Genomic DNA, 19,692 nt, shown 5'->3' with positions numbered 1-19,692 from the left:
AAACATCTAAATGGAAATTTCATCAAGTTTTATACATCTTGGAAAGTTCATACATATGTTATCTTGAAATTTTTACAGACAAGATAGCCCTATAATCCTCATACGGCATCCACTCAATTCGACACTCCATCGATAAACTATCATTATATTATTATTCACTTCACCCTTTTTCAACTTTTATACATATTTGAGTCGAAAACCATATTTCATACAGTAGTCAGATAATATTCATCTATTACAACTTCGCCACTCATCACTTAGTTTTATGATTATTTTAGTGTTAGCACATTTATTTTGATTTAAATTATCATAACACTTTACTTATATCTAACCTCCTTATCTAACATTCACATACCTCTGAATACAACTTTGCTGTTGGTTGCCTTGCATGGATAAAAACTGGGGTTGTAGGCATCTCACTTTCAGCTTCAATACTGTTTTGATCATTCCTTACTTCCTCATGCAATCTCATCTTTAAATTACTAGTCCAAACATGCATGAATAAACCCAATAAAATGTTACCTATTGCTATATTTGGTTTCAGTACAAAGTTTAATTCTTTAGCTAAAACTTCCACCTCACTTCTATCCAAAACATATCCTGACAGATTTAATACTCAGTCATTTTCTTGACTTTTTTTTTAGATATTTCAGATTCACTCATTTGTTTTCTTTTTCCTTGAAAGTTCTTTGATAGGATACCTCTTATCATCCTGCATCCATCAGAATATGAACATTTATTTTTTAATCTCAAACACTTCCAAGCAAAAATGTAAATATCATCTCATTATACAACGACCCCCCCCCCCCATTAATATTCCAAAACGTGCATGCTGATTGATCAGTGTTGCTTGTTGTAAATCAGAGTTATAGTAATGGAAAAAGGTCCGGTCGCCCAGATTTTTTTTCCATTAGTATAACTCTTTTTTTTTAAAACAATGGAGAATGCAAGATCTCCGTTGCTTGTTACAAACTGTCTCGCTATGTTAAACTCTTTTAACATAGTGAGACGGCTTTAAAAACAGTAATGGAAATCTTCCTATCTCCGTTGTTTTTTTAAAGGTGTCTCGCTATGTTAAATGGGTTTAACATAGTGAGACAGCTTTAAAAAAAGCAACGGAGATTCTCCATTGCTTTTTTTTAAAGCTGTCTCCCTATGTTAAACTCCTTTAACATAGCGAGACAGTGTGTAAAAAGCAACAGAAATCTTGCTTTCTCCATTGCTTTTTTCAAAACTGTCTTGCTATGTTAAATGGATTTAACATAGCGAGACAGTTTGTAAAAAGCAACGGAGATCTTGGTTTCTCCATTGCTTCTGCGCACAGCTCTGATGTACTGTGTAAGCATATGCATGCGCAGTACATCAGAACTGCCACAGAATACCAGACAGCTGGGGAAGGGCAGCAAGGAGGCATTATACAATGCTATTATTTAAGAAAAGTAATTATTTTTTTTCTTAAATAATGTCATTGTATAATAGCAATAACCCACTTCTGGGTGTGGGTAATGCAGGATTTACCCACGGTTGTCTTTGTTTGGCCACTTGGGCTTCGCCCTCGTGACCAAACCACACCAACTGTGGGTTAATCCAGCATTACCCACACCCAGGCGTGGATTATTGCTATAATATTTATTTGACTTATATCTGACAAAGGACCTTAGCCTTTTCACTTTACAGCTTTGTGTTGCATTATAGCTGCTTTTCATTTCTTTTTTTTTTTAATTTTCATCACGGAAAGTTTAAATCATTTCATTATTATTTTCACATTTGTTAACCAGGCAGATGGCATAGTCTGTCAGCCCTTTTCTGCCATGACCTGCTCCAAAAAAAAATAATGCATTATATTTATATTCTATATCCAAAACTTCCATCAGAGGTACATGTAAGTCATCAAATATTTATCTTAAATAACAGATTTATTAGAAATGCATTTTCACTGCAATGTATATGCACACTGAGAACAATTCTATGCTGACTGTTTACTGTGACATGCGAGAAATATGAGAGTATCTAATTATACCTTTTGAGTAAAATAATGTGAAATGGGGCATAGCAGGTTTGAGGTAATGTGTATGGTTGAAAAGTTTGCATTAAAATAAAGTTAAGTGGGTAGGATTTCAGGTTGGCTGTAAAGGAAAATAAGTCCATGCTTTTTCTGATTTCATGAGGATGAAGTTCCAAACAACAGGAGCTAACTCCTTAAGTTTCAGTGATATTGTGAATTAAAAGGGGCTGTTGTAAAATTACAGCATTACATCTGGTATTTTGGAGGGAGTAAGAATTAATACTAATGGTTAGAACAGAAAGGGGCAGAAGTTGGAGATTAGTTTTTAGATAGCACTAGATAACAGAAAAGTTTCCCTTGAACGATGTTAGAAGTGAACAGGTTGCTGTGATCTATTTTATTTGAGAAATTGAAGAATCTTTGGGTTTTCTAAAATTTGTTACTCTTTGTGGAGTGTCCTGAAGTTACTGGAGTTGGAACACATTCAGGTTTTACATTAAGTATGTTTTGGGCAATTATTTCAGGGGAAAATAACTATATGATAGGACAATTTGTTACGGGGAGAACAAATATATCCTAGGGAAGTCTGGGTTGACTCAGTCCTTTGGCTGTAATATGTCTATGTGCAGGATGAAATTTACGAGGGGATTAGTTCAACTCAAGGAACTTGAATGGGGTATCCTGGTTTAAGACTACTAGATAACATAAACACTGGTTTTGGAGACCTCACACGAAATGCAATAGGGCCATGCTCTTAGCTTTGTACCAATTAGCAATTTGCTTGCAGAAAACCAGGTGAAAATGCAACTGAAGTAATGTTGAAAATATTTTTTGCAGATAACTGGTGTTGTTTGCACCTCTAAAAAGCTGAAAATTATTAAACTAAAGTATTATGTTTACACAATGATGATTAAATGGAAGAAAGTTATTAAACATGAGGACAGCATAGAGATGAGCATGGGTCCTAGAGGAGTTCCAGTCCTTAGAGTTTAGGGGAGATAGTGAGCTTCTGCATTTAACCTAAAGTGGTCTGTTGTGGAGATAATCAGAGAACCACTGTATGGTGACGAAGAAAACTGTTGGTGAACTATTTAAGTAAAATGGTGTGATCACCCCAAGTTAAAAGCCTTATGTAAGTCCAGAAAAATAGCTTCTGTTTGTCAGAAGATTCTTGTCTATGTTTACAAATAATGTCAACAGCAGTATACATAATGTTGGAAGTATTAGGTAAATGACTCAGACAGGACACAGCACAAGAGTGCAGCACTCACATAAGGCTACACAGCAGCATCAGTACAGGAAAATGAATTCAGGAGTGCAGTACTTCCATAATGCCACATAGTCAATATACAGGTAAACAACTCCAAGAGGACAGTACAGGAAAATGAATCCAAGAGGACACACCACAGCTGTGCACTTCCATAATACTGCAGTGCAGCACCAGTACAGGTAAATGAATCCAAGTACTTGATATTAATAAAAAAGGCAAGTAGGCATAAAAAACACAATAAAATAAATCTAAATTCACTTTAGCTACAAAACCTACTGCAACACTCCATCATGGTTTGACAACACTATGATCAACCATGTGCACACCATCTATACATACACAGCACTACTACCATAGTACACTAAACTGATGACCAACAAAGCTTTAAGAAAGTAATAGCTAAAGTGGTCAGCCCTCAGTGATGGATCCTGTATCAGGAATGTTTGTTTACTCAGAATTGAGGAATGACCCATGATTCTGTGTATGTAGTAACCAACTACTGATGCATTTTACACAAGTAAGTTGAAAGGAATGCTGTATACCCTGAAAATACTTTTGAACATTATTACTACGGTAACTCTGTATGTAGATGTTATTACTGCATTAAATCTGTATGAATATGTGTCAGTTTGTGGTCATATAAGATTTGTCTGTTTATGCTTACCATGTTATGAACAAATCCTATCCATTTGCTTTAATGTATTATTGTTTTCAGTATTCTGTTATGAATCTGTCTGTTATGTGTACACACCATTTACGGTTACCTAGAATACATAATTACTACTTTTTATTTCATATCTTTACAAGTCTGTTTGTGACTTGTGTGTGCATGTGATATACAATTACCTGAGAAGTGCTACTGTAATTATTTCTAGTCTATATAAGCAAGATAGTTGCTAAGCTCAGGTTGTGTGTATCTTGTTGAAAACCATACCGGTGGTTGTAGCTGAAAAGTGCCCATATGGATCAGTGCACATAACTGTTGAATAAATAAGAACTATATAATAGGCATACCTCTATTATGTCACTTTACTCAAAATAAGTCCTCGGCTGCAGCTTCCCTAAAGTAATGAACAATACAATTTGGGGGCAGAAACAGGTAAGCAACCACAACTCTTAGGACCCTGAATTCCTCTCCTTCGGCTATGCCTCTGATAGATGACTATCTGAAGTGAAACTGGACTCCTAGTTTTGAATTCAACAGGCACACACTCCATCAGCATGGTGGCAGACAACCTTCATCATTCAGTGGAAACAGGAAAATTATATTACAGGTCAAGGCAACCCATTTAAGCACTGACAGATGGCCAAAGAGATGAAAAAGACTCCCTCAGACTGCAATTCCAATTTTAATGTTTGCATAAAGAAGCATGTTAAATCAACATAGAGTAAGAAAAAAAAATGTAAAAGGCTGGCAGCTGGAAGATTGTTATCGCAGGCTGAATAACATGGTATCACTGTAATATGGGACACAACCTGTACTCATTAATGCAACATTCTGATGTGGCAACATGTGTTGTATGTTTACAAGTACCTCTCTTTGTTAGCTTTACAGAAACTTAAAACTTCAGCAATCACACTGCTCAGATGTACAGAAAGCACTCGTGCTGTTGGCCATCAATGACAGAAGATTACAATTAGTTTCACGGCATCACATACTTTGTTTTGGATCTGACAGTGTCTAAAGTAAACATATCAAGGAAATTAGCTTTGAAGCTTTCGACAAAGAGAACAATCACTCTCATCTCTTGTTACAAAGAACAGGTGTGAGCCTTACCTGATCTGTCCTCTCACCAATGGTCTGTTTTTTGTTCTGTTCATGTTTGAATCAAAAGGAACCTCAAAGAACTGGAGATAAAACACAAGAAAAGGGAGGATTAATATATCAGAACACTGCAGAAATTAGTGTAGTCAAACCCAGCAGACATGATCACATTTAGCTCACTAAACATGAAGATCCATCTTAATATCAAAGATACATGACTATTTACGTAAAACAAACATTCAGTATGGATTCATTCATTATTATTATCATTATTATTATAGTCTTTTGCTGACTTCCAAGCCACTATCTTTCCACATCAGCAGCAGTTTGGATTAGTAAAATTTTGGGAGGTCCTAATAAATTACGCACAGACTTTTTTGCCCTGGTTGAGTTGTGCTGCTATTCCACACAGTGTAGCACATTTCACCAGACTACCTTCGAGGGTGCTGTATCAGATCAATTCCCAATAAAAAAACTCAAACTTAAATTACATACTGGCATTACAGAAATACCTTACTCAAAACAAATGCACATATAGATAGAGTGATGGTAAAATGGTATTCATTGATTTAATCACAAACACTAGAACAACTTCTAATTAAAGTCCTTATAACTGCTACATCAACAGATTAAGTTATTCACAAAGATTTATCTGACCACCACCAAGTTTCTAAAAGACACAGTCTTATCTAATGTCAGTAAAGCATTATTTAAAGTATTTTTGCCCCCATTCACCCCTCCCATTTTAAATTTCCTGAGCTTATTTATGCCATCAAGGACACATGGAAGGTGCCTCAGCATTTTATTTATTTATTTATTTATTTTACATTTGTTGACCGGGCTAGTCCAACTGGATATATGTCCATTTTCAGTAGAGGCCTGGGGAGAAAAACTCCACTAAAAGTTACTAGCAATATAGATGCAGTACTATTTTAAGGCTAGGCAATACAAGTTATTTAAATAATAGTAAACATCACATAATCAAACAAATATTTTACAAGATAATGGTGAAAAACATATACAAGAGGTATAGACAAATACATACTATACTATAGAGAGCTTGCCAAACAAGGACAAGCTCTATAGTACCTATACGATAGTCTAAGCTAGTACCAAAGTTTGTTAGCTGATAGCCAATACATTCAGGGGTTAATAGGAAGGAGTACAAAGCATAGCAGTAGTGAGATAAGTTCAGAGTAAGTATGAAGGAAGGAGGTGATTAATCTGGGTTGGTGCATGGACATGGCCAGTTTTTTTTTTTAGGTATTCTTTGAGTTGCTTCTTAAAGAGTGGTGTAGAGGAAAGAAATGAGAGTTCTCTTGGGAGCAGGTTCCACGAATTCCCCTCTGTGTTTTGCCAAGAATTCCCCTCGGTGTTGAAAAACAGAGTCTTACTGTAAGACTTGTGTACTGATACTAGTAGTTTATTTGATGAGTGTAGGGTAGATAGATTTAAGTAGGGGCTAATCGGGCTACTGAGTATTGGTGTGTTACTAGGATGATAGAGGATCTTGTGTGTGATAGTAAGTTGGTAAAAGAGAAGTTGATTATGGAGTTCCAGCCAACCCAGTTATTTTAGATTGTGACAATGGTGGGTTCTAAACGGGGAACTTGTTGCAAATCTGGCAATGTTGTTGTAAGAGGTTGTAAGTTTGTTGAGGATGCTTTTGGAAAGATTGGTATAAATGGGTGAGGCATAGAGGAGGGTAGAGATAAGATGGGTGTGGGCAATAGTAGTTGTAGCCGTAGGAGTAAGGAAGGATTTAATCCTATAAAGGGAGTCTAGCTTTCTGTTCACTGATTTTATTGTGTTGTTGATGTGTGTGTCAAAGGTTAGGTTGTTATCAATTGTTACTCCTAGGAGTTTGGTAGTTGGGTCAGGAGATATAGCACTGCCATTACTGGATAACACTGTGAAGTATATTTGTGTGGACTTTTTTGTACGATTAAAGAGCAATAATTTGTTTTTTGTGGCATTCGGGAGTAGGCAGCGTTGTAGGAACCAGTCTTCCACAATGTTCAGTACCTTTTGGGTGAGGGATTGGAGTTCTGATAATGAAGTAGCAGAGCATATTAATGATGAATAGTCTGCATACTGTATGCAGGTAGCTTGAGGAATCATTAAGTTGAGGTCATTAATAAAAATTGAGAATAGGAGTGGGCCCAAAAAAGAGCCCTGAGGGACACCTAGGGTAACAGGAAGATGTGTGGATAGTGCACAGCTTATTGACTGTTCTCTAGGAAGGAATAGAACCATTTTAGTGCAAGAGTATCGAGAGAGGGATTTAAGTAGATCCATAAGAAGCTGATGGTTAACCATATCGAAAGCCTTAGGTCAATAAAAAGTGCGGAAGATAAAGTGTTGTTATTACAATTTTTGTTGATGCAGTCAGAAAAGGATAAAAGGGCAGAGGTGGTACTGTGGAATGGCCTAAATCCATGCTGACAAGCTAGTAAGTTATTTTGGAGAAGGTGGTTGAGTAGTTGTCGGTGGATACATTTTTCCATTATTTTTGCTAAGGGAGAGAGTAAGGCTATTGGTTGAAAGTTCAGTGGACCACCCTTATGTAAAAGGATAATATGGGAGATTTTCCAGATAGATGGGATAGTTCCTTCAGAAATTGTCCTATCTATCACGATGGAAACGGGATAGGCTATAACTTTGGCTGCTTTTTGCAAGTATTCGGCTGGTGGCTCGAGTAGTTCTAAAGAAATTAGAGTTGGGGATATTGAGTCTTTGTCTGATGACACAGGTCAGTGAATGGTCACTAAGATCATCAGGAAGAGGACCTGCTTTATATATAGAGGGATGATTATTAACTAGGATCCAGTCTAGGGTACTTTCTTTGTTGTTAGGTTTATTGATTCTAGTGGGGCAGGTAATGATTTGGGAAAAATGATATAGGTTAATATGAGTAGTAGCCTTGGGTGAGCTACATGTAGTCCAGTTACAAAGTCACCCAGCACTACAGTTTCTTGTGGTAAATAAGTACAGCCAGCTAAGTAAATTTTCAAAGGCATTAATGTTGTTTCCGGGAGGGAGGGAGGAGTAAATTAAATAGATAGATTTAAAGGCGTTGATTTGAAGTTTAGCAGAAAGGATTTCAGCATTACTGTCAGCAGGGAGTTGCACATTGAAAGAAGTGATGTGCAGCCATGATTTATAAAGAATGGCTACTCCCCCACCTTTTCTGGTTTTGCAGTCTAGTCTCAATATATTGTATCCGGGTGAGGTGATTTCATTGTCCTAGGTTGTTGGTTTTCTCCCCTAAGTGCCAATAGCCCACCACTCTTCATAAGCATACTAAACAGCAAAGGGCCAACAGCATATTCGGGTGGTACTTCAAATTGTAATGCACAAAGTTTAGTGAAAGGTACAACAATTTCAACGTCTGGTAATGATCTTGAATGTAACAGTTAACACACTTAAGAGGCGTTAGGCTATTAGGATGAAAGAAACAAATGGATTGCAGCACTGAAAATCTACAAAAGGACTAAAAAGATAAAAGCCACTGATTTTCTTCTGTTTAGGAGAGAATCAATAATCCTGGTCATATCAGTGATAGTATCTTTTCAAGGAGTCCATCTCAAACCATTCTGGCAATTAGAGATTATTCTATATGCATCCACATACTATTTTGTGTATGGTACATCAATCTATTGGCAAAAATGGGGGGTAGCCATGGGCACCCCCTGTGTGAACAGCTACTCAAATCTTGTGCTTGTAGATTGGGAGTTGGAGCATGTATTGAATTCAAATAATCCATGGTATGAATGCATCAAATTTTATGGTCGATTTGTGGATGATCTCTATTTTTATGGGAAGGAAGCGTATCACAATATGAATTATTCCATAAACATTTAAATAGGACTACCTCCTTCTTAAGTCTTTGGCCTTGTTTGATTGTTTTTTATTTTATTTCTAATAAATAGTCGGCTTCTTATTGTCGTGTTTTGGCTGCCTCTTTCAGTTCTGTTTCTTGGGATTTTATGGACATTTGCTGCAGTTGAGGAGCCTCTTCCCTGTCTTAGAAATTCTTTTTCAGTTTGGACTACCACCTTATTATGCTTCACAGCAGAACACTCTCATAATCGAATTGCATTTTTGGATGTGAATGTCATTCTTAATGAAAATATGTTGGAAACTGAATTACACCGAAAAAATACATGGAGAAATCATTACTTATTGAAAAGCAGTATGCATCCTAAACAAGTCACTAAAAACATTATGCGAAATGAAATACAAAGAATACATAAAAGATGTAGCAAAGATGATACAAGAGAAAAAGAAATCTTATTTTTACGACAAAGCCTAAGAAATAGAGGTTATAATGAAAAGGATGTGAATGTCCAAGAAGTAGAAGACAGAACCACCAGAGTGATGCTAACCTACAGCACAGATAACACACAAATTAAATCTATAATAAGGCAGTTTTGGCCAATCCTTACCCAGGAAGTAAAACACCATGCTTTGGCTACAAGAATAAGAAAAATTTGAAGAGGTTACTTTGCACAAAGGATGGGTTCAGTAAACATAAAATTATTGGATATAAAGGGACATTCAAGTGTGGCCATTGTACAGCATGCCCATTGATTGATTGTAATAATGAATTTGAACATCCAAGGACAAAGAAAAGAATACACTTTTAATGTTAAAGCCACTTGTGTAACCCCCAATGTGGTATACATGGCTACCTGCAAATTATGTCCCGCATTCTATGTAGAAAAAACTAATCAGCTGTTTTAAAATCGCATTCTAAGACATCAAAGAAACATTACCAATAAAGATCCACATAATGCTTTAGCAACTCATGCTGAAAGAAATGTCGGTCATTATTTCACTTATAAGGTGATAGAGAATGTATATAGTGGAGGAAGAAAAGGTGACATTGAAAATATTACTGAATGCAGGCAGAGTAAGTGGATTGTGAACCTCCGTGCTGATATTGAGCCTGGCTTAAATAACATCATTCCACTGAAACCTATACTAAAAGCTAGAAGACCAACCATTAGTTAATATGGAGGTGTGTCTGGCTTAATAATTCATGATTGGTTACACCCTTCAAAAGCAAAAAGCATAGGAAATAGAACACCCTCAATTGAGAAGGAAGAGGATTGGTGCATTCAAACAGCTGACTGACAGCGTGATGATTGAATGATTCTTCCAACAGCAAAGGAAGTAAGAACTATAAAAAGGAACTTCCAGTCCCAATCTCTACAATCTGAAGAAGATACGAAAGCGCTTATCGTTTGGAATACAGAGGGGCTGCTTTATTCTATACCAAGACTTTAACTCGACATGAAGATTTTAATAATTTTTTCTACAATAAAAGGATTTTAACTGCCACTAAAGCCAGAAGCTCCTGTTTGAACTATTTGATTGGTTAAGTTGTTATTACAGTTTGCTACAGTTTTACAGCAGCTACTAAATCTTCAGTGTGGATACTTTGTATATCAGACTTAAAAGATTGGACACCTTGAAACCATCATTTCGTTACAGTGTAACTGCATTCCCAGCATGGATATCTTGTAAGTGCATTTAATTGAAGCATTGGAAGTTCATGCAAGTCTTTATATATATGCTGCAATTTTACAAGTTTTATATCATTTAATTACGCTACCTATTTCTCAAGAGATTCGTACTCATTGGCCATCGCTGTACAGCGCTTCATTTTGAGTACTATTCTAAAGATGAGGTTCAACATCAATCATGGGATTGGACAATATGCTACATGTAATTCCAAATTCTCTGCACCAAGAGTTAAAAAAGGAAGACAATTACATCAACTTATCAGCTAGATCTTTCTTCTTGTACTCTTCAGATGTCTAAGATGTTTAATTTTTATCAACAGCCACATTTATGACCACAAACCCTTTTGAAATGAGAACATGGGTAGCACAGATCATCATAATACAATCTGTGTGACTTCCTGGACACTGACATGGATATCAAGAAATCATCCTTAAGAATGAAATATGAGAGATGAATCCTGACATCTGTAATGAGAATGCAAAACAGACAGTTATGCTCAAAGACCTGATCATAATCCTTTGTAGTGCACGGAGCTTCATCTGCTCCTGCACTTGCACTTTTGCTTTTTCTGTAGCTGGTATGAGAGCGAAGTGTTTTATTGACCTTGAAAGCCAGTAAAGTACTTACCAAATGCTATCCTTCAGTAGCATACCACTCAACTTCTTTGCACAAGAATTCTGGACAAATTCAAAAATAATGGCGACAAAGGATCAAAATCAGGAAAGTTTTCAAATATTGCTCTAATACATTTAAAAAGTTAAAGAGCAACAAGTTTGCGTAAACATGCATTTTCTGAATAAGCATGAATAATGTCTGGCATTACTGATTCTCGGTGATTTACCAGAAAATCAAAAACTTTATGGTCACCCTAAGCTTTAAGAATGGGTATTGCTCTAGGGATTATCAGAAGACAGGGATAAACAAAGAAAATAATTGTGTATCAGCAGGTGTTCCTGATTGTTTTATTTATGCTTGTAATGCTTGGTGAGAACCACAGATTAAACAAAATCAGAGACATTCTGCATAACTGATGACAGCTGAGAAGTAAAGCAGGAAGAAACAGTGTATTTCTGGCAGAAGGTAAAACAGCATTTAAAATCTGTTACATTTAGCAAGTTGTGTCATAATGAAGTTGAACAGCTTTTAACAGCTGCTTTACTTTTTGCTGCTGTTCCTTGCGGATCCTTGTCTGCTGTTAATTCCTAGAGCAAGACCCATTCTTAGAGCTTATGGTGTCCATAATAAATCTTTAAGCACCTGTGAATGCTATTAAGATCAGGTCTCACACTAGGGAAGCGCTTAAGTTTACCCCCCCGATTATGGAGCATAATCGTGGCATTGCAAATGTATAAATGCTATAACAAAACATAATGTGACATACTATAATATAATACTAATACAATTTAATAAATTAAACAGATGTTTCTCGAGGAATACTCAATACAGCCCAAATTTAGTTCATACAAAAATGCATAATGGCAACAACTAATAAATGAGCTGAATAAAAGTGGCAAAACACACAAGTATACAAAGTTGCCCATGTATATGTAAGTGAACCAGGCTGGCATCACTCTCAGTTCCTTACACTGCATTTCAAAGCTATGCCCTACTGAGCTCAAGTTCATAACTTCTGTAGCTCAATGAAGAATGTATTTCAGATTTATTAAATCAAAATAATCCTGTTAATAGTTTCACTCTTAGCAGCATCATACAATTCCCAATTTTTCAGTAAGGCAGACAAACCACTGACATGGATTATATTATTTGCTCTCAAACAGGCTGTATGCACTGTGCGCGCCACCATATAAACCAGGCAAGTCTGTCCTCTCTATGTACATTGGCATACAGGGTACTTAAGCAATCACTAGACAGGCTACTACAGAAAAGAGTACACTACAATATTGAACTGAACAAACTGCTGGCAAAAAATATTTTCAAATCAAAGAACACGACTGAGTGACCTTATGACAGAAAAAAATAACTTTTTTCTAAGAAGACCATACACTTTTATGACTTTGATCAAAATCATTTTGTAGGAAGGCAACGCACTTTTATGATTTTGATCTATAAACAATACAGGGTTTAAGAACAAGACAGTTCATTTCACTCCTTTCATGGGTACACTCAAAATTGTTTTCTCTGCACATCAATGGTCACTTTGACAGCACTGCAACCCAGGAACGAGAAATGTTTTTATTGTCCTTAGTTGAAAAAAAAGCTGGTTTGAATTTTAACTTTCTTCTCAATCCTCCTTCTAAAGATGTAGTCCAACATCAATTTTGGGGTTGAAGAATGTGCTCTGTATTCTCCTTTAGATACAAACACACATTAATATATATATATATATATATATATATATATATATATATATATATATATATATATATATATATATATATATATATATATATATATACACACACATACACACCCCTGTTAAAATGCCAAGTTTTGTTATATAAAAAACGAGACCACAATAAATCATTTCTAAACTTTTCCCACCTTTAATGTGACCTATAACCTGTACAATTCAATTGAAAAACAAAAAAAATCTGTTAGGGGGAAAATATCATCATCTTCTTTCAGCTGCTCTTGTTAGGGGCCACCACAGCGGATCATTTGTTTCCATTTCTTCCTGTCCTCTGCATCTTGCTCTGTCACACCAACCACCTGCATGTTCTCTCTCACCACATCCATAAACATAATCTTAGGCCTTCCTCTTTTCCTGTTACCTGGTAGCTTCATCCTTAGCATCTTTTTCCCCAATATACTCAGCATCCCTCCTCAGCACATGTCCAGACCAATGTAATCTTGCCTCTCTGGCTTTGTCTGCAAACCTTCCAACCTGGGCTGACCCTCTAATATACTTATTCCTAATTCTGTCCACCCTCGTCACACCCAGTGCAAATCTTAACATCTTTAACTCTGCCACATCCAGCTCTGACTCCCGCCTTTTTGTCAATGCCACTGTCTCCAACCCATATAACATAGCTGGTCTCACTACCCTCTTGTAGACCTTCCTTTTCACTCTTACTGGTACTAGTCTGTCACAAATCACTCCTGACACTCTTCTCCACCCACTCCATCCCGCCTGTACTCTCTTCTTCACCTCTCTTCCACACTCACCGTTACTCTGAACTATTGATCCCAAGTACTTAAACTCATCCACCTTCGCCACCTCTACTCCTTGCATCCTCACCATTCCTCTATCCTCCCTCTCATTCACACACATATTCTGTCTTAGTTCTGCTGACCTTCATTCCTCTTCTCTCTAGAGCATATCTCCATCTCTTCAGGGTCTCTTCCACCTGTTCCCTACTCTCACTACAGATCACAATGTCATCTGCAAACATCATAGTCCACGGGGACTCCTGTCTGATCTCGTCTGTCAACCTGTCCATCACCACTGCAAATAAGAAGGGGCTCAGAGCTGATCCTTGATGGAATCCCACCTCCACCTTAAACACATCTGTCATTCTCACCGCAGACCTCACCGCTGTCACACTAACCTCGTACATATCCTGTACCACTCTTAAATACTTCTCTGACACTCCCGACTTCCTCATACAATACCACAACTCCTCTCTAGGCACCCTGTCATATGCTTTCTCTAAGAATGTACAATAAGCTAGTTGCATACGTGTGCACACCCTTAAACCACTACTTTGTTGAAGCACCTTTTGATTTAATTACAACATTCAGTCTTCTTGGGTGCACACCTGCCATCAATTAAAGAAACTCTGATTAACCCTAAATAAAGTTCAGCTGTCCTAGTAGGATTTTCCTGACATTTACTGAGTTGCCTGCTACAGCAAAAGCTATGGTTCGCAGAGAGCTTATAAAGCATCAAAGGGATCTCATTGTTCATAGGTTCATACTAAGCTATCAGCCCAAAGGCCTAAGTAAGCCTAGCCATCAAGGTTCGCTCGCTTATGCCACCCAAGAAAGTTATTTTCCTGTGCCCCTATCGAGCAGAGCCACAGAAGTGATCCCCAGGGTGTTGAAAGGTATCAGTCAGGAGAAGGGTACAAAAAAATTTCCAGAGCATTGGATATACTATGGAACACAGTGAAGACAGTCATCAAAAAGTGGAGAAAATATGGGACAACACTGACGTTGCAAAGAACTAGACGCCCCTCCAAAACTGATGAAAAGACAAGACGAAAACTGGTCAGGGAGGCTGGCAAGAGACCTACAGCAACACTGAAGGAGCTGCAGGAATTTCTGGCAAGTACTGGTTGCGTACTACATGTGACAACAATCTCCCCTTTTCTCCACATATCTGGACTATGGGGTAGGGTTGCAAGACGGAAGCCTTTTCTTACACAGAAAGACATCCAGGCCCAGCTACAATTTGCAAAACAATACATCAAGTCTCCCCAAAGCATGTGGGAAAATGTGTTATGGTCTGATGAGACCAGGGTTGAACTTTTTGCCACATACCAAAATGTACGTTTGGCACAAAAACAACACTTCGCATCACCAAAAGAACACCTTCCCCATGGTGAAGCATGGTGGTGGCAGTATCATGCTTTGGAGTTGCTTTTCTTTAGCTGGAACTGCGGCTTTGGTCAGTCAAGGTGGAGGAAATTATGAACAGTTCCAAATACCAGTCACTTTTGGCCCCAAACCTTCAGGCATCTGCCAGAAAGCTGAAGATGAAGAGGAATTTCACCTTTCAACATGACAATGACCACAAGCATACATCCAAATCACCAGAAGAAAATTAAAGTTTTGGAATGGCCCAGCCAGAGCCCAGACCTAAATCCAATAGAAAATCTGTGGGGTGACCAGAAGAGGGCTGTGCACAAGAGATGCCCTTGCAATCTGACAGATTTGGAGCGCTTTTGCAAAGCAGAGTGGGAAAATATTGCCAAGTCAAGATGTGCCATGCTGATAGACTACTACTGAAGAAGACTGAATGCTGTAATTAAATCAAAAGGTGCTTCAACAAAGTATTAGTTTAGGGGTATACACACTTATGCAACCAGCTTATTGTATTTTTTTTTATTTTTTTATATTTTCCCCCTAACAGATTTATTTTTCAATTGAATTGTACAGGTTATAGGTCACATTAAAGGTGGGAAAAGTTTTGAAATGATTTATTGTGGTCTCGTTTTTTTATATCACAAAAAACTGGCATTTTTATACACTTCTTATATCCAGTGTGTGTGTGTATGTACACACACACACACACACACACACACACACACACACACACACACACACACACACACACACACACACACACAAAACACAGTTCATCCAACTGCATGAAATGAACAGATGAGTGCCTGGAACACTCCAGAATCATTCACCAACCAATTCCAGGACTCAAATTGTGAAAAAAAGCTCCTTTAATAAATACCAAACAATCACAATAATCCCAGAACAGACCAAGGATTTCACCAAGGAGTGTTCCCAAGGTTGTGGGGAAACCCTACCTGAAACATTTAAATACAGCTACTGCTTTTTCCATCCAATCAAAACCTAAATAGCTTGAGACTATAAACTTCTATGCAAACCTGTTTACATGCCATCTAGTGACCAACTGTAGTTATTACAATTTTGAAAAACTTTTTTCATACAAACTGCTTACATGCCATCTAGTGACTAAATAGTTAATGGAATTAAAAAAAAAAATCATACAATTATTGTCAAACATACAAAGATAAAATTGCTTATGCAATAATAAAAATATATTACATGTATATCAATAAATGTCAAAATTATTTATTTAAACACGGTTTTAACAAAGCATCTATTAGACTGTCAATCTATTTTCTTTCCAGATGGTTCAAAATGGCATGTTTAGAAGACTTCATAATGTCACTCAATATAAAATCTACACCAATAAAAGAGAACTTAGCAACAGTATGTCGTAAAAGACTGCATTCTCTCTCTCACATTTTTTTATCATTTAAATGTACAGCTGAATGAAATTTCCAAGGTACAGAAGTTTGACTAACATAAAAACTGCCACAGTAGCATATAGCCATAAATCTGATCCAAGATGTAGTGCAAGCAACCAAACCCCTTATTTATCATAAGATCATAGGAGGTTACTAATGGCCCTGGGGCCCTTACAAGCCTAGCCAAGAGTTTATCCCCAAAACAGAAACCTTAGTCAGCACCTGTCGCCCCTGTCAGTGAGGGACAACGGTGGAACCCCTGGGACAAATTTGTGGTTTCACATCCACTCATCAAGGTTGTGGTTGAAGACGGTCAGTGAGGTACTTTGACATGTATGGGAAGTGTATAACAGAGACGGCACAGCCTCTGGGAGACAAACCTCTCTCTCCAGCAGGTTTTGTTGATGTTGCACATTATATTTAGGCCTATCCAGCAGGTAATGCATGAAGAGTTAGACTTATGGATATGGAACATCTCTACTAGGGCAGGGTCTGATATTGCCTTGTAAGCGAGACACAGATCACCTCTGAGCAATCTGTATGATACAGAGTAAAGTGATAGTGACTTGAGCCTCTCCACATAGGACAGGTGCTGGAGGCCATGGATTCTCTTTGTGAGGTATTTCTGTGGCCTTTCCAGTTGGTGCAGGTGTTTGGAGAGGTACATACCAAACAGGGCATTATACTCAATTATGGGTCTAATGAGGGAGGAGTACGGAGAGGTAATAACCTCCTTTTTTCTGGATGAAATCCATTTACTTATGAGATGAACCAAGTAAAAGGCTTTTCTGACCAATGCCACCACATGATGGTCGAATGTGAGATTGTCGTCAACCTAAGTACCCAGGTCTCTCACCACAACTGTGTGCTTAGGGAGTTGCCGTTGATGTGGTAATCAGTAGGGGCCGTGTGAATGGTATGATAATACATTTTTTTTTATTTTAACTTAAGGCCATGACTTTGTCACCAGTTATTTGTAGCTGTGAGATCCTCTTGCAGTATATTAACGTCATTTGGGGAGTAAATGACAGCACCCAACTTACAGTCATCCACAAACTTGCTCAGCCACAGGCCCTTTGTCTTTGCCTGGACCTCTGAAAAGTAGTTGCCAAACAGTAGGGGTCCCAAGACAGATCCCTGGGGAACACCACTAGTAACAGGTCTGCCGTCGGAGATGGTGGTGCCTATTTTGACTTATTTCAGAAGTATAAGCAGTATTGACAGAAGTAAAATATTTAGTTTTAATCACATCTGAATAATACACACAGTTGCCATGTGGTGCACAACCTCACAAGCCTCATTCAATCTGGCATGGTTTGTTCACAGATTTAAAGCTAGAAAACTGTTGTCCCAATGATCTCTCATTACTAGTTTTCACTTTTCCTTCAAAAAAATTATCACTACTCACAATGCCCCAATATTGTGATTGCTTGGCATGTGATAAAGGAGCTTTTTTCACATTTAGTGCTGGAACTGTTTGGTGTGTACTGTTGGAATGTTCCAGGCACTCATTTGCTCCTTTCATGGAGTTGGATGGGCTGTTTACAGTTTTTTGCTGGTGGATTATTCAAATATGCTTTTTTTTTTTTTTTTTTTTTTTTTAAAATCAACCCTCATACCTAGACATACCTTGGATGTAGGGGATACAGCTTGGCCTGAGTCTTTGGTGAGCAAAGACTACAAAAACATTGACAGTGGTACACAACTTGAGTACAAGCAAGGCAAATTTAAGTTTGAGATCAGCATTTCTGCTCTTAACTGATAAAATTAAAAAGTCCCACAATGTGAACTGACATTAAAATCTTTAAAAGCTTATGATAAACACCATAGGGTTTCACGTGGTTTGAGAGTATACTTGGAACCTGGAGCTGGAACACAGCATGGTGAATTTTTAAATCAAATGGTGAGCAATACAAAATATAGCTTCTTTGATGTTTGTTGATTTACTTTTTGGATATTATGAGCACTCATTAGATTTACTTACTAGTGATGTAGCAGTATGTATCAACGAGGTTGTGTTGTTTGAGAGCGAAGTCACATACATGGAACATTTTACTAAATTTACATACAGTGATTAAAAACTTAGATCCTGAAATACAAGCTTGTAAAAGTTTAAAAGAGGTTTCACTGATTATCAGTCAGGTAATGCTTTTTCTTTGAAAAAGCAGATGAAGGGAGTTTGTTTTTCAAACAAGACAAGTGATACTAATGCTACTCAAGTTAAGGGGGAAATTTATAAGTAAGAGGGGTGCCCCATACATTGGCTATCAGCTCAGCCCATCCCACCTAAAGTCCCAATACCGTGATGATTTTTTAATTAAAGGAGACAGTGAGGTACAGATGAGTTGAGAAAGTCTCCAGTATTTTACTGATTTATGCAACTCTCTAGAAGTCCTGTTAGCAAATGACAAAAACATAAGGACCACCTGAAGTGTTAACATTTTTGGGTATTGAGATAGTCACAATAAAAGGTTGCTTCCAGTTACCTTCAGGAAAAGTTAGCAAAATCTGTACTGCAGTAAGTAATTTCCTTTTGTCTAAGACAGGTCATGGAATTATTAGGATGTCTTAATTTTGCATGCAGAGTCATAGTCCATGGTAGGAACTTTATCAGATCAACAGCTGACCTTTTGCGAGGAGGGCACAAAACACCCCACAGAGTTAGGATCAAAAAAAGAATCAGAGAAGACCGCAGATTATGGTCTAATTACAATTGCTCATTTTTTCATTAAGAAGACCGGATATCAAATGTTAATTTCCAGCTGTTCACAAATGCTTCTGGGAAATTTGGTACGGGAAGTTATTTCAATGGACAGTGGCTCTCTGTTCCATGACCCAACAACTGGATGGACCACAGGAGACAGGACATACATTCCTAAAGATTTTTTTTCAAATTTAGGTTTCTGTACTTATATGGCAACATCGTCTTAAGAATAAGTATTTAATTTTTTACCCTGACAGCAAACTGGTATTTGAGGTTTTGTTTAAAAAAAAAAAGATTTTTGGCTTAATTCTGTTTTAAGATCATTAGTTCTTCTATCTCTAAGGATCAACACATCTTTCACTTCTGAACTCATAGATGGATCTAAAATCATTTTACTGTAGTTAGTTTCACAAATGTTAAGTTTCAGAAGTTCAAAACAATGATGCCTCAAAGTAGACTTTCTCCCCACCCAAATTCCACAAGAAGTTTGGGATGATTGGAGAA

General features: G+C 37.4%; 1 protein-coding gene across 1 annotated transcript in view; it reads right to left on the bottom strand.

Moving 5' to 3' along the window:
• The window catches only part of LOC122814125 (protoheme IX farnesyltransferase, mitochondrial), a 1,575,333-nt gene that overhangs the window by 320,574 nt on the left and 1,235,067 nt on the right, over positions 1-19,692 (bottom strand). Inside the window, exon 6 of the mRNA XM_044086740.1 lies at positions 5,053-5,123. Coding sequence (XP_043942675.1) covers positions 5,053-5,123 — 71 coding nt within the window. The remainder of the gene's footprint in view (positions 1-5,052; positions 5,124-19,692) is intronic.

This window comes from Protopterus annectens, chromosome 10.part0 (genome assembly GCF_019279795.1).
Source record: "Protopterus annectens isolate FY-2018-M chromosome 10.part0, PAN1.0, whole genome shotgun sequence".
Lineage (NCBI taxonomy): Eukaryota > Metazoa > Chordata > Ceratodontiformes > Protopteridae > Protopterus > Protopterus annectens.
Note: the sequence above shows the minus strand (reverse complement) of the source record. Positions and strands in the feature narration are given on the sequence as shown.